Source organism: Nelumbo nucifera, chromosome 4, assembly GCF_055504915.1.
Source record: "Nelumbo nucifera cultivar China Antique chromosome 4, China Antique-T2T, whole genome shotgun sequence".
In the NCBI taxonomy this organism is placed as follows: domain Eukaryota; kingdom Viridiplantae; phylum Streptophyta; class Magnoliopsida; order Proteales; family Nelumbonaceae; genus Nelumbo; species Nelumbo nucifera.
Genome location: NC_142652.1, coordinates 90,799,605 through 90,825,580, shown reverse-complemented (window position 1 = coordinate 90,825,580; position 25,976 = coordinate 90,799,605). Strand labels below are relative to the sequence as shown.

Sequence of the window (25,976 nt, the reverse complement as noted above, 5' to 3'; positions counted from 1 at the left end):
TTTAGCAATACATTAAGTTTTGTATTTGTTTATTTGTCATTATGATCATATAAAATTTAACAACTTTGTGTAAAATTTATTATGATTTTTTTTTTTTCCATTCCTCTTAAATTTATCACGACTTTTCAAAACATCTAGAAAAATTGTTTGACCCAGATGATAGGTTGCATAATAATTGTGTATGCAAATTTCAGTATGTCCTAGTTTTGCATTTCGATATCCGTATCCGATTGAAGTGATTCTTTTTATTTAAGGCACATTGTTCTATTATTTTTTTCAAATAAAACTTTTTTTTTTTAACTTCAAATGATAATTTTTTAATATTTTTAAAAATATAAATTAAATATAAAATGTTTCATATATTACATATAAATATATACGCCCCTAGGTCAGGCTTTTGAATCATTGCTCTAGATAGCCTTTTTATCATCGAGGTTTTTTGTCCAAAACTCACATTTTTATATGATCAATCTACCTCCAAAAAGCTAGTCATCTTTATTAAATATTTTTTTGACAAAATTACTCCTGATTTGGGCCGGGGTCGACACTAACCCAACTTGCATATATTTAAAATATACATTTTAATAAGTTTGATTGACCATTTGAGGGTAATTTAATTATATAAAATATTTAAATGTTTATGTAGACAATTTTCACTAAACTCACTGATAGGGGATCTTTGGAAGTTTTGAGAAGTGAGTTTAAGAAGAATATGAAAAAGTTATAATAAATTTTATACAATATTTATAAAATAACTTATTTATACCTTCTGTTGCATTTGCACTATTATCAGGTGCAAAATTTGTATTATGATTTTGCATCCCATAAACTGATGCAAATTTTCTATTATATGATGTGTTGATCACATTATCTTGTTTCTTAACTCAATCTCAAACAAATAATTAACCCTTTACTTCCATTCTCTTTCATACAACAAGATGGAGACCATTTTGCATTACTTCTAATTTATTTCTCATAAATAGATAAAACATTCAAATACCAAGCAAAAGTAAATTAGAATCTACAATCTATTGCGCCATGGGGGAGTTACAAATCAAGAGTAGATACCAAAATTGGGAATTTATGCACAACATACATGCACGTCAGACTGGAACACAAGAGATAAAAATTTTAAACCAATGGATATTAGGCTGCACTTGACATTCCTTATTTTAAGGATTTATCTTTTTTTTTTCAGTTAAAAATTCAGTGTTCATCGAGGCATTTTAACTACAAAAAGGAGATAAGTTCTTAAAATACGGAATGTTAGATGCAGCCTTAATCCATTAAGAGGGTGTTCGTGTTTTGGATTTTGAAAGAGGGAAAGTTGGTCAATGAAATTCACAATCTATTGACCAAGCCTTAATCCATTAAGAGGGTGTTGGTTTTTTGGATTTTGAAAGAGGGAAAGTTGGTCAATGAGATTCACAATATATTGACCAAGAAACCCATGTTCTTTTTTTAAATTTATGTGGGAATTAAGAAAATTTTATTTTCCCGAGATAAACCCTTTTCCGAGGAGGGTAAATAACTTTCCCACATAACTAGGGAAAATTGCTGATAATTGGATGGGACAAAAATTTACCTTTTAACAATAGATTTTTATGGCTAAAATCAAAGAGGTAATGAATCATAGGTGAAACTATTTATAAATAAAATCAAAAGACCAATAAAAACTCATGATCCATGTAAGTCAAATCATAGGTTTCCCTTTTTCTTAATGTGAGAATCTTTGTACTCTCACTCTTTGTCACTCCTTACAACTCACACATGCATCTTGATGGTGATCAAAATTGACTACAAGGGCAAGGATGAAAAGTTTCTGGAGTAGTGTGTCACCTTGGCTACTAAGAGAGACTTGGAACCATAAGAGATGTCAGAGGCCCCGGGTAATTTCAGGGACGTGAATTTCGATGATTAAGTTAGTAATCACCAAGGGAAAATAAAGTGAGATAGAGAGCTTGGTGAATTGAGGTGAGAGCTTGTGTGGAGAGTTAGAGGGCTCATGGGGAGAGCTAGTGAGCTCATAGGGAGAGCTGGAGAGCTCGGGAGAACGAGAGAGCTATATGTGATGAGTTGAAGAGCTTGTAGGGAGAGCCAAAGAGCTCGTAGGGAGAACTGGTGAATTCGATGTGATGAGTTGAAAAGCTTATAGGGAGAGTTGGAGAACTCGTAGGGAGAGATAGTAAGCTCCAGATGATGAGTTGAAGAGCTCACAGGGGGACTTGGTGAGCTCCATGTGCCGAGATATCTGGCGTGCCTTATTCATAGTAGCGTACTACTATGTTCATGTTCAGTTGTCCAAATGAATGGAGGATTCGAGAGGGGCTTCATCTAAGAATCAATACATCTCTTACATCTGTTTGGAGCTCAATCCACTATGATGATAGTGGGCCTAAAGAAGTGTGATGATATTGATGTTCTAATTAGCTCAGGCACTATTGATTGTGCGTGTTATGAATTGATGTGACCAGGTCAGCTCGCTAAGACAGGTTAACTCATCAATTGACAACTTTGCCCCTGATATGCTGCCACTTTGACGGTTTCTAACCGATGATGGTCGGTTTTGGCCTCATCACATCTCACAACACTCTACATTGCAAACAAATTAAGGCTTAAAGAATTGGGTTTATCACGCCACGTTAATTTCATAATTTGGTGTGTGCCCAATGTCCATTAATCCAAACCAATGTCCATCCAGTTTCCAAATTTATGCTCTATCCACAGCTTACAAGTGTCATAATACAACCCTTCCACGTATCATGATCTCCATGTGATGATGTGTGTCATGTGACTCTTCTTTTTATTTGTATTTGGGGAAAGAGGTTAATACGTTCACTGTCTGATTACTACTTGGCAACGAGGCAAGCAATATAACTTTGACGTTGTCAAGAGACGGTGGAGAGCCAACACTTAAGCCATGGAGCTGCCACGACTACCTTACAACCAAAACGGTCCTACTCTACTCTGCCCACGTCTCAGTGTCTCACTCTAGTATTTTCTTCATCCTTACATGCTACTTCACTCATTGGCGCTGCCTTATTTATAAACCTCACGGCTCACCCCAGGTCTCCACCTCCACAAATCTCATCTTCCCTGCTCCCTCTCTTAAAACAGGTTGATACACAGCAATCAGCATCCACCCAAGATGAGCCAGCAACAGCCACAGAGGCCCCAAGCTGAACAGCAAGAGCCCGTCAAGTACGGCGACGTGTTCCCGGTCTCCGGCGACCTTGCCTCCAAACCCATCAAACCGCAAGATGCCTCCCTGATGCAGTCGGCTGAAAACTTGGTCATTGGACGCACCCCGAAAGGCGGTGTGGCTGCTACCATGCAGTCGGCTGCGGCGACCAATGAAAGAACAGGTCATGTTGGACACGATGATGTCACCGACATCACCAAGGATCGAGGTGTGACTGTTACAGAGACTGATCTTCCTGGAAGAAGCATAATAACCGAGGCTGTCGGAGATGAGGTTGGTCCCTCGGATTTTAATTATTTCAAGTTCCAATTGTGTGAGATATACTGATTCGTCATTCACATTGTCTCTCTGTGGTTGTTGATTGTTTTTAATAGGTGGTTGGACAGTACACCCTGCCAGGTGCACCGATGACGACTGCGGCAGGGGGTACCGGTGACGGACCTCATCCAATTACAATTGGGGAAGCACTTGAAGCGACTGCCATGGTATCCGGTGACAAGCCAGTCGATCAGAGTGATGCAGCTGCGATACAAGCAGCGGAGGTGAGAGCTACAGGTCTGAACGTTAACATACCGGGAGGTGTTGGTGCAGAAGCTCAATCTGCAGCGAATGTCAATGAACGGGCCATTCGCGACGAAGACAAGGTTACTCTGGGTGAAGTTCTCACGGTATAATTCAGTCCCTAGCTAGCTAGAGGCATTATATATACGTCTCTGTGTCGTTTCTTTGTTCACTGGTTGGTTTCATGGTTTGATGAGTGATGAGAGACCGACTGACGTCGGCATTTCCTTTGTCGATTGGCTAGGATGCGACGGCGAAGCTAGTGCGTGATAAACCGGCAACGCGCCGGGACGCTGAAAGGGTGGTTGGTGCGGAGCTCCGGAATAATTCTAACGTGAGCACTCATCCTGGGGGCGTGGCAGCAGCTGTTACAGAGGCCGCCAGACTCAACCAAAACATATAAAGAGAAGATGCTTGGTCTTATTTACTTTTTTGTCTAAGCCATCGCTCTCTCTATGTTTGATTCTCGTATGAAGAAGTCTACATAGTAATTTACAGTGTGTGTACAACGAGCTTGTGTGTGCGTATAGTATGCTTTTCTGTGCTAAAGAAATAATCTATTTTAATTATGAAAGGAAACCCAGTGTTTTTTAATTTGTTATAGTCTTTTGCTCTCTCACTCTCTGAACCTTTTGAGGCCCCGCTACATGTTATGTGCTTGAATACTGGAATCCATCAGTGTCTTGATCCGAAATCCAATTCGACCCGAAATCAACGCATAGTGTCTTGACCCAATTGCTAAACCCGACCCACCCAACCCAATTGCTAATAGTTTTATTGCATTTGAATGGAACGTGCAGAAAATTTTCTATAGAATTTAACTGAGTGTGGATGGACGCGGGTGCATGATTTCAAGTGCAATTGTCATCCTTTTGGTAGTTTGGTGGGTTCGTATTGATGGGCCAACAAAACTGGTAGAATTTTGAGAATTATTGGGACAAAAGTGCTTTTATTTAATATGCCATACATAAGGTAAGATTGAATATAAAGTCGCTCACGTCTGGAAATATTAGAAACACAGAAAGATTATGGATAGAGAAGCGACAGCATGACAAAACTGTCTATGATGTTTGTTTGCAGAAGCATTCACGAACAGTTTACGATCAATCCCGTGTTGTGATGAACTTACAGCTCATGCCATCTTCGCGATGAACCCACGACATGTTAAGCAAAACTATAAACCCACAGCCTACGATTGTACTTTCTTCTTTGATAAATAGAGGATCTCTCTTACCTTTTAGGACCTCAGACCTCGGGATGTTGATCTTCCTCATGTTGGAGGTCGTCGAATCCCATACCCTCGAGCCCCTGCAATCCTCTCATCTTTCCTCTAACCCCATGCCAAAAGGCTTTTATTCCCCTTAGAGGCTCTACTCCACTCCATCTTTCGAAGAGAGACCACTTCCAAATCATAGTTAGAAACGGATACAAATAAAGACACGATGTACAAATTGCGTAAAAATGTAAATCATTGTTATATACAAGAAACGGGGTGCAATATTTGTATCCGCCTCAACTCACCAAACGGAGCCTTTATCTTAGGCATATACGTGAACAGTGACTGGAATTAGTCTCTGGAGGATTGACTCAAGGCGTGTGACAAGATCGACCTCCAATTATTAATCAATTCTTAGACACAAACCCAAAACCAAATATTATTAGATCTGATTATATCACTTATGATAATAATAATAATAATATATAACTTCATTTTTTATAATATAATTTTAATAAAAGTGACAGTAAAATGATAAATTGCTTATATCACATCTTTCCAGCATAATCGTTGAACCATTGAAAAAAATACTGGTTATCAAATTTGCCCTTTTAGATGTGAAATATAACATGAAAAAAGGGATACGTCTATATATCTTAATAAAGAACCAAAACGAATCCCCAATTAGTAATCAGCCAACCCATAGACAGCTCTAACGATATGAACCTTGAAATTAGTATAGAGTGCATGACTGAACTCAATTTGTCTTTTTTTAATGAAAAATTAGGTGACAAAAATGACACCTTGATCAACATCAGCTCTTTCGGCCTTTTATGCCTTGGTTATGCTTGAGTTGTGAATTCATGATACTGCTTTCTCGCATTATGAGTATGTAATTATGTATAATGAGAACTATAGGGTATTTCTTCTTTCCATATGAATAAAACCTTCTTTTTTCACATTTAAAGACCCCGTTTAGAAGGGCTTATATCTTCTGTTGAATAGATTTAGCTGAGCTGCTTTGGAGAAGCCACTGAAAAGAAGCTTCAACGGAGAGCCATGTAAAGGGAATGAAAATGGTCTCACATTACTGGCTCTAACTGATTCTTTTCGGCTGCCATACCTTCATCACATAACTGGTTTTTATAAATGTACAATCAATTTCCATGTCAAAGTATATGATCAAACTAAGGGAGGTTAAGGAAAGAAAATATTACAGCCTGACCACAGAAAATCCAGTGATCTGATCTTCAGAAATAGTTTTTGAGGTTGATCAAATTCGAACAGCAAACAAATGGCAATGGGGTTGGAAATTGCTCACAATAACTGCTATAAAGATTTTAATGGTGAATGCCATAATGCCCTTCATTATGAGGTTGATCAAATTCGAACAGCAAACAAATGGCAGTGGGGTTGGAAAATTGCTCACAATAACTGCTCTCTCAGAAAGCAAATATGAAGCTAAGTGCAAGTCTCTTCTGGTGTGCAAGAGTGATTTTAAACCAATCAATCATGCAGAGTAGAAGGTGGAAGAACATGTAGACCTGTAATCTCATAATGCCCTTCATTGTCAGAATAATTTGATCCAAACATTGACTGAATGAAGCTCATATTTTATATGCCATTGCAGCAAATCAAATTAATAATGCCTAGGCATGCAAACTTGACATTGAATCAACAATTGCAAACCTAGAAATCTTGATAGAGGAACCAAAAACTAACTTGCTTTTCAAGTCTGGATTTGGTGGCATTTGGATTTTGGAAATTTATGGCCAATTGTACAGTGGATGATGAATGATAAGCTGTGATTCGATGATGTAACCATTCATCATATCAAAAGAATATTGAGATTCTTTCAAATAGCCATAACAAAGGCAGAGGCGAGAGAAGTTACACAACCTGGTAAGAAGTATACTGCGCATGCTGAATTGATCGTCAGGCAAGTGACACCAATAAGCATTTTACCAGTAAAACAATTGATAACTTGGAGCCAGTCCCCATGTAATCCATGATAATACCAACCCATGGGGAACATAGCAACAGCTGAATATTGGTAGCTAACAAAGAGTACTGAAATTTCTTATGTGAAAGGATAGAAGTTTGAAAATAGCAAACTGCCAAGTAGGATGTAAGCTGCAGAGTATGCCCAAATCAAGTAACCCCATCTCTTACTAATGCCAGGAGAAACCATTAATTGTGAGGCAAACCAGTAGAGAGGAGGGTTTGCAGACAGGAAACGAGTTGCAACCTGTCAAAATAATATGGTCAGAAAATGTAATAGAACTGAAAAAAGATGCATGCTAACTATCAATGAACTGACAATGTATTTAGTCTTGTAAAATATCTTTTACAGGTTTCAACCAACCTAGTATGGCTTCAATATTTGAGTGGTACGAACTTAACATCGAGATGATAATTGATAAGATGGAAAACTCCATCCTAAATTTTCAAAATTTCCATATTACACCTATTTTATAAGCAGCATGAGTTTCAGATATGGTTGGCATAGTCCAAATTTCAAACACACAATCCCCCCAAAGATGACAGAAATAGTGTCAGTTTTGCTTCCAGATGCACCTAAGAGGGTCCTCAATTTGGGTTTGGAAGAAGATACCTCAAAACTTGATAGTATTTTTCCTTTATGAGTTATGTTGAAACTGTACCAATTCCAATTTAGAGGTTTCATGGCAACACTTAAGAATATGTTCAGTTCTAACAGAATTTTGAAATTCTTCAAGCCAGTTTTCCCTTAAAAAACCACAGAACAGTACCCAAAATAATCAGATGTTATTAAGAAGGGTAAGGATAATTCACTTTGAAAAATAGAAAGCTTTGATAGTATAGACTTAAGAGTGATGGCTAAGAAGGCCCCTTCAAATAACCTGTTTTCTTAACTTTTCTTAAAAAATGCATTGAAAAACAATGATAAAAATTGGACTGAGCAGATAATCATATCAGTTGAACATTGATCCTAATTTGGTTCAGTCTTTTCTGGAATCTGAACGTAACTACACTACAACCAAATATAGTTGTCAAACAGGATGGTTTAACCAAGAAAAATTTTCCTTGGTTCAACAGCTGTTCAATTTTAAATTTTTCCTTCCCTGGGGAACTGAGATCAGATCAGAAGTTGAATGGGATTTCACTGAATCAGCACCACTTTTGGTTTGTCCCAATCAAGTTTTGTAGACATTGTTCTAAAAATATAATGTTCAGGATAATGTTCAAATAATAAGGGAAAAGGATAAAGCTTTACCTGTACATGCATAACAAAAAATGCTGTTGCTGCCATGAATCCCAGGTGTAATATAAAAGGAAGAACCAAGATAGATGTGCATCCAGTCTTTACTGTAACATATGCTCCATTGCCTGATGGAATGAGGTTACCAAAGGAATCACGAGTCTCTTCTTTACTCTTCTGTTTTCTCCGTCTAATTGTGTGATCCTCTGTTAGAAATGCAAATAGAAGCTTTAGAATGTTGACTAAGAATTCCAATAAATATGGAAGAGGGAAATGGATCCTATTTCCCCCCCCCCCCCCAAAAAAAAAGAGGAAACTAATGGATCACATACAGAAACATAAAATAGCTGAAGCCTGAAATAGGCAAAGGGTTACAATTTTTTTAATGATCATTGGGTTATAAGTTTTCTTAGCTTAATAAGTTCAGCAACATATAACATGCATAACAACCTGTACTTTTTATGCAGAACAACATAGAAAATAAAATATTCCCTTATAAATTGTAACTATTACCATAAATGCATATGCAGTACAAGTTTTAGAATCTGATATACATATCAGGTTGGATTCATTAGACCAAAAAGTTGAGTTTCAAGGACTTGACAGGTATCCTTAAATATTGTTTCCCTTTCTTTTTAACAGGACTCTGATTGAACAACAAACCCCTCAAATTAGGTGGACCTTATAAGAACTGAATATATAAGTAACATCCATATCCCACCTCATATGGTTGTGTTAGCTTGGCAGAAGTCTTAATCTCAAACCAATCCCTCCAGTTGAATGTGCTTCCTCATGTAAGGGCTCCATATTGAATGTTATTCCCTTTTGATAATATTTATCCCATAATTGAATAGCTTAAATGTCTTACTTAGGTGTGTTGTCTCTATACTTTTTCTGTGTCTATATGTAATTCATTATTTTGGCTTAGTTAGCTAATATAATATTTTGATACAACTTGCAATTATCAAAAAATATATATTTTTTAATACAACTTGACTTAGCCTTAATCCCAACTATTTGCAATTGGTTACATAAATCCTTTCCTGCCACGTTGCTCTATCATTAACCATGTTTTCTGTCAAATAGCAATTACATCTTTTCTTGCCACTTCAGCCTACATCTTCTTTGGTCTTCCCCTTGCTATTTTTCTAATTAACCATTATGTGGCCTAATATTATGATGTTTGATTTATTTTCAAGGCTTCAGGTCTTAGCAGCTAATTACAGTACACTTGTTATATCAAACTTATTTTGTTTTGCTTATATTAAGATATGGGTAAAAGATCTGAAAAAAGTCAGAAAAACGAATTCACTAAACCAATACATACATGCTCCTCCTCATACACCCCATCTATATATTATAAAAATACATTACTGGTGTTGAAATGTGAAGTGTGCTCATAACTAATACCTAGAAGGAATTTAGAAGATATATTGTTGGAAATTTGAGCCTCTTTTTGCCTTTGGCCTGTCTTCAGACAATAGAGCACAGCAGCGGCATGCTTTTCCTCATAAGGAGCTCGGAAACCCAATGAGAAAACAATATCAGGACGTAATTTTGTGTAATGTAAAATTGAATGAAGTGCCAGAGATAGTATTGGAGATGCAAGAAGAAAATTAGGCAACTGTTTCAACTGGAAGTATCTCAAGAAACCCACTCCCCTGAAACAAAGGAAGCAAGCATTCTAAGTTAGAGAAATTTGAAAAAGCATCTCACTTATGAGATTGACCAAAGATGACATTTAGACATGTAAAACAAAGTAAATTTGTAGTAAAGAGATATAATTAATAGGTGCTTCACAGAAAATATGGGTAGGACAGTATTGAAGTCATTTTTTTTATTCAAATAATTTGTAATAAGTGGGCTAGCTAGTCTACTAGACAAATCATTAAAATTATAAAAATGTATCCCGTATGGGAGTTCCCCCTCTTAAGTGGGGAGTTCTCTCTCTTTAAGTGGGGAGTTCTCTATCTTTAAGTGGGAGGGACAGGTGTCCTTCACCTAGGAGGAGGGGGTAGTTACATAACCACCCCACTCCCTATTTAAGTTCCTTAAGGGGAAGCTAGAAACATAGACACACAGAGAGACTCTTTGGAGAAAATTTTCACAAGAGATTATTAAGAAAAGCAAAGATAAGGAGAGAAGAAAAGAGAAGTGCTCAAGGGAAGGCAAGGAAGGAAAAGTCTCACTAATACAGGTAGAGAAAAGAAAAGTCCTCTGTGAATACTCCCTATTTATGTCTTGATATGCATCCTTTCTTTCTCTCTCTTTTGTTATTACTTTTGAGAAAGGAAAAAGAGGGAAACAAACCATCTACAACCAGGTGCCTTTACTTGGTTGATTATGGTCCCTCTTTCAAGACAAAGTTAGGGATTAAACTATCTACAGTCTAATTCTCGAAGACTGATTATGGTTCCCTTCAAATGAAAATGAAGACTAGGGAGGGAATGAACCATCTACAACCAGGTGCCTCTACTTGGTTGATTATGGTCCCTCTTTCAAGACAAAGTTAGGGAGTAAACCATCTACAGTCTAAATCTGAAAGGCTGATTATGGTTCCCTTCAAATGAAAATGAAGAGCGGAGGGATGAAAATCGTCTACAATCAAATATTCAATTTGATTGACTACGGTTCCCTTTTTGTATGCAAAATTCCAAGGAGTAAGGTTGTCTACAATCAGAATTTCATCTGATTGACTACAACTTATTATGAAGAAAAGAGTGAGAAGGAAATTTTCTTTGTATTAAAGAAAAGAGAAATGTATTGCTGTATAGTTTCTCAATTGTATTTTCTTTTTCTTTCTTCTCATTCTTGTACACCTGATGTAAAAGAAAAGCAAATGAAAAGTTCTTTTTTAAGTATCCTATTGTTCTTTTCTTTTGTTCTATGCGTTCATTTCTCCAAGTCAGAATCAAAAGGTGTTCTCTACTTTCTTGTGGGGATGTAATTAAGGGGAACAATTCGTATGATTCCCTAAATGGGCCTTACCCAAAATAATAAAAACTCAATCACTTGATTGAGTGAATTATGTTGCATGAGAATTTATTAAATTTTCACACCAACAGACAGTAGTCTAGTTCCTACAAAATAAGCCTCAATTATTGAGTCTAACCGCACATACAAATAATAGTTGAAAGCAGGAGATTTAAATAGCAAATTAAGATCTCCTTGAGCATCTAAATATGTAAGACCAGTGTTTTACATAGAAAAGTCTCAGAACACAAAAGTATCATCATCATATGCTTTAAACTAAAGGACAAAAACAAGTGTTTCAAAAAATCATATCATGAACTTTGCAGTTGAAAAAAACACTTAAACTAACAACAAAGTTAATTATATGTAGGACCGCTTTCCCAATATCATTTATATGGAGTATAACTGACAAGAAATTACTCATCAACAATAGCATAAAATCTAACAACCACTTTATATGTATTTGAATAAAGCTCTAGTATAAGGTAATCAATTGTTCCTTATTAACGAAAAGGCAATAGCACACAGATCACTTTTTAAAAGATGAAAGATCTCCATGTGCATTGTGCTTCAAATCTTCATTATTTTTAATGAAGCCACAATCAGTTATGATAAAAAACAGAAAAGTTAATTCATTATTTAGAAATAGCATACCAATAATGGCTTTGTATATAATCATACAGAAGAGGCAATCTTTTTTTGCACCAAGGCTCCATTTCATCTGGCAAATGGCCATGACAAATATTAAAATATCCATACACTTGAAAAGCAATAAATGGAGCAAAAACGCAAAGAGATCTCACAGCTCCAACAATAAGGACCTCCACTGCCAACTGGAAAAAAAGGAAAAAAAAATGGCATGAATTGGACATCTTCCCTCATGCTGACCAGGAAATAGAGCATGAAAAAATGAGTTATAAAACTACATAATTTACACTAGTATGTTAACAATACATCTTTATCACTCGAAGTTCGTATACAATAAATGCTTTAATACTTTCCTATTATGCTTTCTCTTATATCAAAGAAATAAATCTTGGTAAGTTGCACCAATTGCAGGTGTGACAAGTTTTTAGAAAGCTGGCATCTTAACATTGAAATAGTGTAGCTTCTTGTCATGCCAAAATTGATGTTTCAAAAGAAAAGAAAAAAGATCATCATAACACAATGTACCTATTAATAGAAATTTCAACTAGGCACTGCTGAAATTATAAAGACCGTCACAACACAATTTGCTGATAAATAGTGAGTTGATTTACTATATATTCTTTTTTATTAATAACAGATTTACTATATATTCTCATAATGCTCTTTCCTTAAGGATTTATGACTTATGGGATTTCTTCTGAAGAGTGCTGAGCTTGGAGCAGAATCCTCCTGTGGGGTAGATTAACTGCTATGCAAAGGAGATTCAAGATTGGGAAGTAGATTAAACTGCATGATCAGGCATTGAGTTGTAAAAATAACCTCATCTGAGAGGTTAATTTTACGAAGGCAAAGATGATACCTCTACTTTATGGTCCTAGATTGCCATTCCAAGGAAGCCATATTCATTAATGATAAAGGAAGGAATCTAATGGTATCAGATGGGGCAAGACTCAAGAGAATTAACTCAGTCACGAGGCTATCATCCATGCTCAATGAGATTAGACATATTTCGACCACCCCTTTATTGATCATCTATTGTGCAGCCTAATCACTTTTTTCAGAAGAATTACTGGGAAGCTAAATGCATACTGATAGATTAGCAAAATTGAGGATTAACTAGGATAGATGCATAGTGAGTCAGTCCTCTATTCGATAGAAAACTTGGAAATCTAATGATGGTGGGCCAATTCATACACAGAAGACTATGCATAATCAGGCTATGCAGATTTTTTTTTTTTGATAAATAACAAAATAGAGATTTCATTAGTAAAAAACTTCCTGCCACCCAAAAACAGAATGGAGGAAGGACAAAAAAATATACAAGGTGGATTTTCACTAAAAGCAAAAAACAGGAATCAGAAAAGAATGACACATGTAACCCAGGCCCAGGAGTGAAGTAAGAATGTGTAGAGAAGATGGGCCGAATGGCCCATAGACTGTTTATCCTTTTTTATCTTTTATGTTCTTTGCTGTAATGGGCCTTAATCTGGGCTTTATTCTTTCTTATGTTATGTCTTTTTAATTTTCTGCCCAATTAGGGGCTTCTTTGTAAATTACTAAAGTTTAACTTAATGAAATAGAACTAGGGGAGTAAGAGAAGAGATTATGTTCGAAAATCTCTCTCTCTGAACCCAAGTTGCCGCCACCTTCTTCTTCTTCTTTTCTCCTCTTAAACTCTGATTTCTGCTACTTTCTTTTGAATTTTTGCAACTTTCTAAACAGTCATTTCTTCTCAAAAGGCTGTTTTTCTTCTTGGTATCAGAGCAGGCTCGTTTTTCCCTTTTTTTCAACTTTTTTTTCCCATACACAGTGTGTATGGAGAACTGAATTGTATGAATAGTTAAAGAAACCTATTTCAGCCCAGTTGTTAGTGGTTTCTGGAGAGAAGGGGACTGGTTTTGTCGTCCTCTTGACAGATTCAAGTGTGTTGCCCGAAACCCCAATTTTCTGGAGAAATCTGATTGCAGGCCCCACAGGGAGTTTGACCTGGGCGCTCAGTGACTGAAGGCCTTCTCATTCTTCTTCTTGAAGATCGAATCAAGTAGATTGATGTTCTGTGAAGTCTACAAGGAGCGGCTGAGTTATCTCTGTTTCTCCCATCTTCCGGGTGTGACGCAATTTACTAGTACAGCTGCATAGAGGTTGGCTCACAACACAGTTTTTGTTCTGTCTTCATTTGTTGTTATTCGAAGTTGTTTGAAGTCATTTTTTAAGTATTTAAGAAGATGAACTCCTCAGACTTTGAAAACAAGCATGTTGCTGAATCCGGACAGGTTCTGGGAGCCTCTATAGATTCTCTACTGGCTGTGACCACAATCAAGCTGGATGGAACTAATTATCTGGCTTGGTCACAATCAGTAAAAATTCATATTTGTAGTAGAGGCAAATGGGGTTTTATCTCCGGGAGCAAAAAGGCTCCTCCGGAAGATGATCCATCATATGAAAAGTGGATGCAAGAAAATTATATTGTTATTGGATGGCTTGTGAACTCGATGCAACCACAGATTAGTTAGCATTATATGTGGATGAATTCAGCAAAGGAAATTTGGGATAGTGTTGCTGAAACATATTCCCAAAAATTAAATGTGGCCAGGGTTTACAAGTTGAGAAGTGATGTGAAGAATTTGAGACAGGGGGAGAAACCATTAGCTGTATACTTCTCAACACTGAAGTCTTTATGGCAAGAAATAGATTTGATAGAAGTTGTAGCCTGGGAAACCACTAATGATGTTGAAACCTACAGAAAACTGGTTGAGAGGAAAAGGGTGTTTGAGTTCTTGACAGGGCTAAATCCAGAGTACGACATTACAAAGCAAAATATTTTATCCAAGGATAGTGTCTCACTGTCTCAAGCATATGCCTTGGTAAGTAGTGAAGAAAGCAGAAGACTTGTCCAGGTCCAAGGGGCTGGTCTAAATGATCACTTTGCTAATATGGGAGTGAAACCCAAGGGGGTTGCAGGGACTCCAAGTAGCACAGGGAAGAAAGAGATTATCTGTGAGTACTGTAAAAAGCCAAAACATACTAAAGACAAGTGCTGGAAATTGCATCCTGAGCTCCTACCACTTCGGTTTCAAAAGAAGTCTGATAATATAAAGGCAGGGAGTGCCAATGTTGCTATTGGTCTAGATAGTGACAGATACCAAACTGAAGAGATGACGGCTAGTGAGAAGTTAGCAGCTATGAAGGCAGAATATGAGAAGTTTGGGAGGATGATCAGTCACCTAGAGGGTGTGACCTCTTCTTCCAACCCTCCAGGAAATTCAACCTCTTCTGCATTTGCTCATTCAAGCATACGGGTTTCTGCCAATCATGCAACCATTTCAGGTAATCATAGGATCCCTTGGATTATTGATTATGGTGCTTTTGATCATATGACTAGCCTTTCTACTTTGTTTGTTTCATATGATTTACTTCCTGGACGTGACAAAATCACCCTAGCCGATGGCTCTCTTGCCCCTATCTCCGACAAGGGAACCATCAAGGCTACAGACTCCTTGGTTCTTCCTTCTGCTCTTCATGTACCTAGACTAAATACAAACTTGTTATCTGTAAGTAGCCTAACTAAGTCATTAAACTATTGTGTAACCTTCTTCCCTTCCTACTGTGTTTTTCAAGATCTGGAGTCTCAGAAGGTGATTGGGAGTGGCCGTGAGGCAAATGGAATATATCTGTTGAATACTCCTGGACAGTGCCATGAACAACCTAGAAAAGCTGCTTTTGGGTCTACATCTACAAAGTCCACCAGTCGAGTCATGTTATGTCATTTTCGTTTGGGTCATCTTTCTTTTTCTGCATTAAGTCATTTATTCCCAGAACTGTTTAAGGGAATTAGTTTGTCCAGCCTTCATTATGAGTCTTGTGAACTGTCAAAACATTGTAGAAACAGTTATCCTCTGAGTAATAAAAGATCTTCTTCTCCTTTTAATATTGTGCACTCTGATGTGCGGGGGCCTTACCAGTTACCTTCTATGGGTGGCTACAAATATTTTATCTTGTTCATTGATGACTTTTCTCAGTTCACTTGGATATTTTTTATGAAGTCCCGTGATGAAGTTCCCAAACTTGTGAGGCAATTCCATGAATTTGTCCTAATCCAGTTTGATATCAGAATTAAAATTTTCAAATCCGACAATGCAAAAGAATATTTTGAGAAAAACCTGACCTGCTATCTCACTGATTTAGGGGTTAATCATCAAAGCTTTGTGTTAGGACCCCAGAACAGAATGGAGTTGCTAAAAGAAAAAATAGGCATATTGTTGAAGTTGCAAGAAGTATTCTATTTGCCTCACATGTCCCTACAAAATTTTGGGGTGATGCTATTCACACTGCTACCTACCTTATAAACTGTATGCCATCCAGGGTTTTAGGGTTTAAGTCTCCCTTCAGTCTTCTTCATCAGGACAAGGATCTTTTCTTATTCCTCTTCGTGTCTTTGGCTGCACTTGTTATGTACATATCCCAAGTGTCCAAAGACATAAATTTGAACCAAAAGCCCACAAGTGTATCTTCCTTGGTTATTCCCCCACACAAAAGGGCTACTGTTGTTTTGATCCGAAGACTGGCACTCGGTATGTCTCAATAGATGTCACCTTTGATGAGCTTTCTTCCTTATGGTTCTTCTCTGGAGAGATATTGTCCAAAGGGGGAGGATTTGTCACAGGTGTTTGCTCTTCCTCTTCCTGTCCCAGTTGAGTCTCTTCCTCCTTCATATGAGTCAAGGGAGGATCAGTCACTTCACTCTCATTCCAGTGTTCCTATTCCTCCTCATTCACCTCCTCGCCCTCTTTTTAATCCCAGGTTGTACCAACGGCAGTGAACCAAAAATGAGCAGATTGTTTCCCCCACAACACATGAGCCTCATGCACTTCCAGTTATAGATGAGACAACAGGTACTGTTACAGCCCCTTTGGAGCCATCCTTCTGAGACCTTGATATCCCCATTGCTATTAGGAAAGGAAAAAGGAAGTGTACTGCACATTGCATTTCCAAACACCTTTCTTATAGTTTGCTCTCTCCTTCATATTTTGCCTACCTTTCTTCTGTTGCTTCTAACCCAATTCCCAACTCTGTGTTAGAAGCTCTTAATATTCCAGAATGGAGGGATGCTATGAGAACAAAAATTGATGCCCTGCACAAGAATGACACTTGGGAAGTGGTTGATTTGCCTGAAGGGAAGGATCCAGTAGGCTGTAAGTGGGTTTTTACTATCAAATATCATGCTGATGGCACCATTGAAAGGTACAAGACTAGGCTGGTTGCAAAAGGCTATACACAGACATATGGGATTGATTATCTGGAGACCTTTGCCCCTGTTGCCAAGATGACTTCTGTGAGATTTCTGCTATCTTTGGCTGCACACTCAGACTGGCCACTTTATCAACTGGATGTAAAGAATGCATTTCTGAATGGAGAATTACATGAGGAGGTCTATATGTCTCTTCCTCCAGGGATGTATGAAACAAATATGAAAGGAAATGTCTGCAGGCTGAAGAAATCTCTTTATGGACTCAAATAGTCCCCTAGAGCATGGTTTGAAAGGTTTAAGGCTGCCCTTGTTAGCTTTGGCTATGTACAGACACAGTCTGATCATACCCTATTTGTGAAGAGGAGAGTATCCTTGGCCGTTTACCTGATTGTGTATGTTGATGATATTGTTGTGACTGGTAATGATGTCTCAGGGATTAATGATCTCAAATATTTCCTTCATACAGAGTTTGAGATCAAAGATCTGGGGGAATTGAGATACTTTCTTGGCATAGAAGTTGCTAGATCCAAGGAGGGGATCCTTATCTCTCAGAGAAAGTATGTTCTTGATTTGCTCTCTGAAACAGGGAAAATGGGTGCTAGACCAGTTGCTACTCCTATCGATATGAGCCATAAACTCTCTGCTTCGGATGGAATATTGTTAGAAGGTAAGGGAGTCTTCCAGAGACTACTTGGAAAACTTCTTTATCTACGCATGACTCAGCCAGACATTGCATATGCTATCAGTTGCATCAGTCAGTTCATGCATGCTCCTAGGGATACTCACATGGGAGTAGTAGAGTGGATTCTGTGTTATTTGAAGGGCTCCCCTGGAAAGGAAATTCTATTTGCTAAGCATGGTCGTATGAAACTTGAAGCCTACACAGATGCTGACTGGGCCGGAAACATTGATGACAGAAGATCTACCTCTGGGTATTGTAGTTGATGGCAGGTAATATTGACTCTTGGAGAAGCAAGAAACAATCAGTTGTTGCTCGATCTTCAGCCAAAGCAGAATACAGAGCCATGGCTCATGGAGTTTCTGAACTATTGTGGCTTAGATCCTTGATGGAGGAACTGGGTATTGAGCATGATAAACCAATGATGTTATACTGTGATAATCAGGCTGCCATCAACATTGCTCACAACCCAGTGCAACATGGCAGAACTAAGCATATTGAAGTTCACAGACACTTCATTCGAGAAAGAGTGGCTTCTGGAGAAGTGTGTCTACCTTTCATCACTTATGAAGGACAGTTAGTTGATTTCCTCACCAAGGGCATTCCCAAGGCTAAACTTCAACATGATATTGGCAAGCTTGGCATAATTGACATCTATGCTCAGCTTGAGGGGAGTGTAGAGAAGATGGGCCGAATGGTCCATAGGTTGTTTATCCTTTTTTATTTTTTATGTTCTTTGTTGTAATGGGCCTTAATCTGGGCTTTATTCTTTCTTATGTTATGTCTTTTTAATTTTCTACCCAACTAGGGGCTTCTCTGTAAATTACTAAAGTTTAACTTGATGAAATAGAATTAAGGGAGTAAGAGAAGAGATTATGTTCGAAAATCTCTCTCTGAACCCAAGTTACCACCACCTTCTTCTTCTTCTTCTTCTCTCCTCTTGAACTCTGATTTCTGCTACTTTCTTTTGAATTTTTGCAACTTTCTAAACAGTCATTTCTTCTCAAAAGGTTATTTTTCTTCTAAATGTATTGATACTATCATACCATGATGTCATTGAGCTAACTCTCTCTCTCTCTCTTGAAATCATCTGAATCCTCTTCTTCCCTTTCTTCCTTGTCTTTCAATAAGTTTAGTTCTATACTTTCTTTTCCTTGGGGATTGAGCTGTAGTTTCCTTAAATTCCTTGTTGTTCTCGAGAGGCTGAGAGCTCCCTATCCCACCTCTTCTTCAATAACTTGACTATAATAAACTTATTCAAACTCCTTAGAACAAACTCCTTGATTTTGATTACGTTAAAGAACCTTTATCTGCCCCATTTTTACTTCTTATTTTGTCCTTCACTGTCTTCCTCTTGTGCACCCTTTTAAATTTATTGCAAGGGCCTGCTCCACAAATTCCTTCTTTTAACTGGGAAAAAATCTTTGTCATATGAATCAATTGACCATTCTTTGAACCCTTAATCCTTTTTGGGTTTAAACTTTAAAGGAATTTTGCTTTTAGTTATATTCCTTTTTAATACATCATTCTTTCCAATGTCTAAACTCCTTCCCGAATCTCTGCCAATCTCCCAATAAAAGCTTCCACATAGTTTCCTGTAATGGAGACAACTGAACCCCCGCTCTCCTTTTTTTATCAATAACTGAAACTTTCATTAATTAAAGTGGAATACGATACAATCATACAAATGGAAATAAAGTGGCTTATCTCCAAGAACAAAAGCTTTTAAAATTTAGCCCAAAAAATTGATTTCCCCAACCCTTTGTTTTGCCAAGCTGTCATCCATACATACTATTAGCTGTCCTTTGGGTCCACTAGAACCTCACATTCATATCCCTAGAAAGCCAATTAAATTTCATTAATTCAACATGATACTTCCAAAAGCCAATCCCTTTACTTTGTAACCAATAGATCACCAGCTGAGGATCTCTTTCTATAATCAACCTGTGAAGCCCCAATTCCTTTGCTTTAATTACCCCTTCCACAACTGCCATTAGTTCTGCCCTCAAGGAATCCCCATGACCAATCGGACCTTGGAAAAGTGCCACCACATGAATGAAATCATTTCTGAAGATGCCTCCAATACCAGAAAGTCCTGGATTTCCCCTATTGCTGCTGTTCAAATTCAATTTTACAAATCTTTCAGTCAGTGGAATCCATACCACACTACTTCTAGGTTTTCATTGTTGAAGAGCTAGCCACCTCAAAGCTACCACACATCTTTCTTCTGGCTACACAATTCTCCTCCCCGCTTACTGTCACTTCTTGGTACTCTGTTCTCATCCCCTCTAAGCTCAGAGGCAGAAAGAGCTTTTTCCTCTAAACCTGGAATTCTCTCCCTATCATCAACTTCAGTCCGCTGGTGCTCCACCATCTCAACCAATGCCTCTGCAACCAACACTCCATTCAAGCAGAAGTCAGAAACCCCTTGCTCATCAGAAGATCTGAACTCACACCCCACACCTTGTAACCCCTCCACCAAGCCATTTTTTCTTTTTCCTCCCCTCCATTACCCTTCTTGCACCCTCAGCCTTCCTCCTTCCTCTCCAATATCCCCTGTTTGAAACATAGCCTCTTTTCACCTTCTGTTCTCCCTACTTTCCTCTCTCTCTACTGTTTTCTCATCTAGTTACTTTAGTCCAACCTATAAATCAACAATAGGTAAAGTGTACAGACTAAGAAATCAATATGGTCTAAAACAATCTCCTCAAGCCTAGTTTTGACAGGTTTTGGGGAATGGTTTAGAGAGTAGGATTCAAACAATCACATGCACACCTATCTTAATTTAAAAAGAGGAAATGGTACTCCTTGACTATTTTGATTGTATGTGTAGATTATAACATGGTTATAGGAAATCCAAACATTTCTTAGGATTTGAAGTTGCTCAGTCCAAGAAGGATATTTAAATATCACATAGAAAATATGTTTGAATTTATTACAGGAAAAAGGTAATTTAGGAGTTAAGCCTTTTGATACTCATATTCATCCACATTACAAATTAAGTGGTGTTGAAGGTGATATACTTACTAATTTGAGATAATGTAACAACGACTTGTAGGCTCCTGTATTGTACTTGGCTAGGCCAGGTCAAGAATCAATTTGTTGGGTTTTCTTTTCATCTTCTTTCCTTCTTTTGTATTTGTCTTTATGCTGTTTGTGTACATTATCTTTTTTGGACCTTTTTCCATACTTTGAATAAATGAATACAAATACTTTTAATCCAGTCAGAAAAATGATACAATTTTAAAACTTTTCTTATCCCTGTAGTTCTATTTCTATTTTGACAACATTTCTATTGTTTTCTTGCAAATTCTCCCTAAATGTCTCACCGGTCACCAAGTGAAATTCAATTTAAAAAAAAAATGGTTCTTTTGTCAGTACTGTAATATTAGCTAAGAAGTAATAATGTCCTACTTATGACATGTACAGGATATCATTATTTGTCCTCACATTTTGCACATGTCTTTGATACAAATTATCCAAAATTCAGAAACCCAGATACATAGATATGAATTCCAGAAGGATAATTTTGTTGAGCTGAAACAATAAGGTATAAGAAACTAATATCTGTTGTTGAATATATATGCTTAAGAAGATATATGACTTGCTGATAAATGAGCAAGAATAGACAAAGTTGGTTAATTCTAAAAAAACATAAAACCAATTTTTCTAAATGAAACTAAATCAGGATGTTCAGTTTCATGAATATGTTCTACAACTTATTGAAAATTTTGATTTGTTCACAAGTCTTTATGGAAACTCAAGGAAACTAAAGTTGTTGACTTCTTGTCCATGGAAAGGAAATTCCCAACCTTGATAAAATCATTTTGTTTCAGAGATGATGCTGTGCAACTTGCAACACTATGCCTTACAGTCAATTAAATATCATCCATTGCAATGAACATTCTTTTAACTGTGATCCAATTTCTCAACATGCAGGAAAAAGAAAAACTGAAGACTTACAATAATATTCTTTCTTTGGAAGATAGCATCATAAGCCTGATGCATAGCCCGAAAGCAGAAATAGCCAGCATTAAGCACCCCATTTGACCTTGCAGAACCAGAGAGAGCAAACAGCAGCATGGCAATATTATTTGAACTAGATAATAAGTGGTATATCCCTCCGAGTGAAAATAGGGCATAAAGACTTTCTGAATATCTGACAAATCATGAGGACAAAATGGGAATCAGTTTACTCATCAAAATAGAGAAAATTATGTTCCTGTTTACTTTAAAATGATGGGAGAAGATTACATTGATGAGTAGAATATGGAAGCAGGATTGAAGCAGAACAAAAAGGAAGCGTGTAAAGCTGCCTTTGTGTCCTTCAAAATTATAATTGAAAGCCTGCAAAAACATAAGCCACAGGTATAAGATTTAGAATTTGTTCATCTAGAATTAAAACATGAAATGGGATTAAACATTTAAGTAAATAATACAAAAATGAGAAATAAGAGAAAAGAAGGGGGAAAAAAAAGAAACAATGAAATTGAAATAATTGTTTCATTTTTTAGGTTGACAAAGAAGAGAAAAATGCGCATTAAACAAATAGTTTTGAGAAGAATTTCCAATTAAAACATGAATGCACCAGCCAACCAGAAGCATCAATCTCCCAGCCACAGGTATAACAAAATGAAGTAGTTTTTACTAACTGGAGCACCATTAAGGTAAATGAACTATTAAATTCTGGAAATTCCATCCAAGGCAAGATGGGATCATGTAACAAAATAGCAGCTACATTTAATCTCCTATACCATTATCACAATGTACACTATACACAATTATCCAATGTTGTTAGTAGCTGCTGAATTTCATGGTTTCTGAGTAGATCCCTATGACAAAATACCAACTTTTCTTCAGTTTTGGACCTTGCAGAAGAGTATTTGTTGTTGGATATTGAATACAATTTTGATTTGTAGTGAATATTTCTCTTCCAACATATCTGTCAAGTAAGCCCAGCTAGTTCATTTCATCTCTAGAAAGAAAACTGACTCTAGCAAAGTAGATTTAATTAGCTTAAGATGAATTAAGTAATTAACTGTCCAACTCCCAAACGAGAGAGAGAGAGACAGACAGAGAGAGAGAGAGAGTACCTATGAAAGTAGTGTGCCGCAAATAGAAACGCAACGTTATTGAGTATGTAGCCTGATAAGCCCAAAACCGCTCTGTACCCAATAAGTGGAACCAAAGGAGCAAAAACTGGACGAGAAAATATCATAAAACCATTAAAGCATTTTCCTGACCAAAAAAAACCACCAGGATAATAAAATTTGACAAGCTAGAATGACCGAATTTCCATTACCAGTTTGAGATAAGACATTGATGCAAACCGGAAGAAGAGGTAAAAATGCATAGGTCTGCTCGTACTCGTATCCGCATTGCGCGATTCTGACGAAGTAAACACTGTCCCATACAATGCTATCCTCAACCGCCACTCGAACCCTTGGCCATAGAACGGATTCAACTGAAGACTGATTGGTGGAATCCAAGAGACAACTAGGGTTTAAGGAGGCGGAGGTGTCGTAAGGGCTCAGAAGATATCTCCAAAAGACAATTAGGACTAGAACAGAAAGTCTTGAAACAATTGCAACTCGGAAGATCATGCGAGAGACATTGGGTTCATCAGCTGAGGAATCCTTCGACATTGATGATTGATCCAATATGTGTCCGAACGAGAGGAATGTTCGAAGAACAGTAGTTACAGCTTACAAGTTGTAGAAATGAAACATTTGTTATCTACGATGCCGGAAACCGGAAAGGCTTGATACCGGAAGATCTAACAATCACAACCTCCCATGCCAACCGATTGATTGATCACCATTTTTATGATGCAGCCCTGATTTTTCAGACAATCCATTTTTTTATAGGATTTGACAATAGAACTCAAATTGATTAAACTCAAATGACAAAGGGGGGGTTTTATGGATTTATATTTTTTTTCGCTTCATGGGGCTACACAACAGCGGGTGGGGGGGTTTATGGATTTATCTTTGTTTTCGCTTCATGGGCTACACAACCAGGGGGTGGGGGGTTTTATGGATTTATCTTTGTTTTCGCTTCATGGGCTACACAACCAGGGGGTGGGGGGTTTTATGGATTTATCTTTGTTTTCGCTTCATGGGCTACACAACCAGGGGGTGGGGGGTTTTATGGATTTAAGTAAGGGTGCACACGCCACACGGTTTGGTTAACCGAATCAACCGTGAGGCTATTTTTCAAACCCAATTGGCACAATCCACAATCGGTTTTTGAAAAAACATCCAATACATTAACCGGTTGATTTCTTTCGATTTCGATTAATTTGGTTTTTTGGTTGTTTTGATATTTATATGGAAAATTCATGATCAGTACCCTGTAATTTGGTTCAAGTGACAATTTAGTCTCTAAATTGTAAAATACGATAATATAGTATTCGAATTTTCAAAATGTGACAATTCAGTACTCGAATTTTTAAAATGTGGTAATTCAGTATATGCCGCTAATCAGCTGTTAAGTGACATTTGAAAGGTCAAAAATACCCTAAAAATGTCATCTAATCCTCTTTATCAACCATCCAAACATTGACAATAAAATAAACAATCCCAAATTTTAGATTCTCCTAAACATTCATCAACCTTTTATAAAAGAAGAGGCTAGGATTTGGGATTGTTCAGTTTTTTATCAACATTTGGATGGTTGATAAAGAAAATTAGATGGCATTTGAAGGGCATTTTTGACCTTTCAAATGACATTGAATAGTAGATTAACAGACTGGTTAATGGTAGGTATATTGGATTGTCACATTTTGAAAGTTCGGGTATTGGATTATTTCATTTTAAAGTTCGGGAACCAAATTGTCACTCGAGCCAAAGTACAAGGTAGTGATAAAGAATTTTCCCATATTTATAATATAGGTCATTTATTAAAACACCCCTATAATTTGTAATCAATTTACTCAATCAACCAGAAAATGATAGATTTGACCCTAATGTCGTTTTAATAAATTTAATCAAAAGAAAATAAAAACAAATGCCATTTTTGCCCCCTGTTAAGACATGAACAACCACATATTTTGATTTTATTTGGTTAATTTTGTTTTTTATACAAAGAAGTGTTAGGATACTTGTGGAATAAACAACAATGGGTCCATGCTCTTGAACATTTTCCACTTAGTTTAGGTGATCATGTTATTATTTTTAGATAGCAAAATAGATATTTCTTAACCAAAGGTTGATTAAGGTGGCATTTGATAAATCTGAAATCTGAAAAGTTAAAAAAGATATTAGAAGTGTCTGAAAATCTAAAAAAAAGACATAGTTGCTTTTTGACATTTTAGAGGCTCTAAATAAAGAAGGTTGTTTGTGTTGGATCAAACCTTCAGCATCTGAAATTCATTGATTTTATTATTTTACCCCTAAAATATACTATTTGGTAATTTTGAGTTCAATTTGCATTGTTTCATAAAAAAATTATTAAATTCAAAATAATATTGAAAAATATGAGTAAATTATAAAAAATAAAAAATAATTTATTAAAATAAGAATAAATTTGAAAATACATATCAATTTATAAATTAAAAATAAATTATTAAGAGTTAAAATAATAATGAAAATAGTAATAAAGATCATTAAGCAATAAAAAAATTAATAATTATCAAATTAATATCTTAAATTATTAAAAAACTTAATAATTAATTAAAATTAAAATAATTAATACAAATATAATTTATGAAAAAAATAATTTATTAATATAAGAACAAAATTGGAAAGAATCGCTGTTGTTGCTGAGAGTTGCAACAGTAGTGACTAGAAGATAGGAAAAAGAGAGAGAGGAATCGAAGACATGCCATTGTTGAGAGTTGCAACAACGATGGCGGGAAGACAAGGGAGAGAGAGAGAGAGAGAAATCAAAGATGCCGCTACTGAAAGTTATAGCAGCGGTGGTAGGAAAGAAAAAGTGGAAGAAGAAGAAGAAGAAGAAGAAGAAGATCTGAAAATGTAGCAACGCTGGGAGAAACATCGACATTCTCTTTAGACAGATCTGCATATCTGTAAAGCAAAGGATGTAGAGAACAACAAGGTAGAAGAAGAAGAAGAAGAAGAGAGGGGGAGAGAGAGAACGGTGGAGGGACAAGCTTGCGTTGCGCCGCACCATCGAGTGGAGAAGAAGAAGAAGAAGATGACAACAACGATGATGATGACGACGAAGAAGAAGAGTACAAAACTTCTT

The 25,976-nt window shown here is 36.8% G+C and overlaps 2 protein-coding genes across 2 annotated transcripts; one reads left to right on the top strand and one right to left on the bottom strand.

Annotated features, from left to right (window-relative positions):
• The first annotated feature begins 3,067 nt into the window (after window positions 1-3,067).
• LOC104611702 (late embryogenesis abundant protein D-34-like) lies at window positions 3,068-4,357 on the top strand. Its single transcript, XM_010278878.3, has 3 exons — window positions 3,068-3,475; window positions 3,577-3,870; window positions 4,008-4,357. Exons 1-3 carry the CDS (start codon window positions 3,149-3,151, stop codon window positions 4,164-4,166), a joined length of 780 nt encoding a protein of 259 aa, XP_010277180.1. The 5' UTR covers window positions 3,068-3,148; the 3' UTR covers window positions 4,167-4,357.
• A 1,783-nt stretch (window positions 4,358-6,140) lies between these two features.
• LOC104611709 (transferases, transferring hexosyl groups) lies at window positions 6,141-23,724 on the bottom strand. Its single transcript, XM_010278890.3, has 8 exons — window positions 23,071-23,724; window positions 22,862-22,967; window positions 22,023-22,115; window positions 21,732-21,927; window positions 11,848-12,026; window positions 9,631-9,881; window positions 8,236-8,426; window positions 6,141-7,227 (listed from the first exon to the last, which is right to left on the bottom strand). The coding sequence occupies exons 1-8, from the start codon at window positions 23,411-23,413 to the stop codon at window positions 7,060-7,062; spliced, it is 1,527 nt and encodes a 508-aa protein (XP_010277192.1). The 5' UTR covers window positions 23,414-23,724; the 3' UTR covers window positions 6,141-7,059.
• Window positions 23,725-25,976: the final 2,252 nt, after the last annotated feature.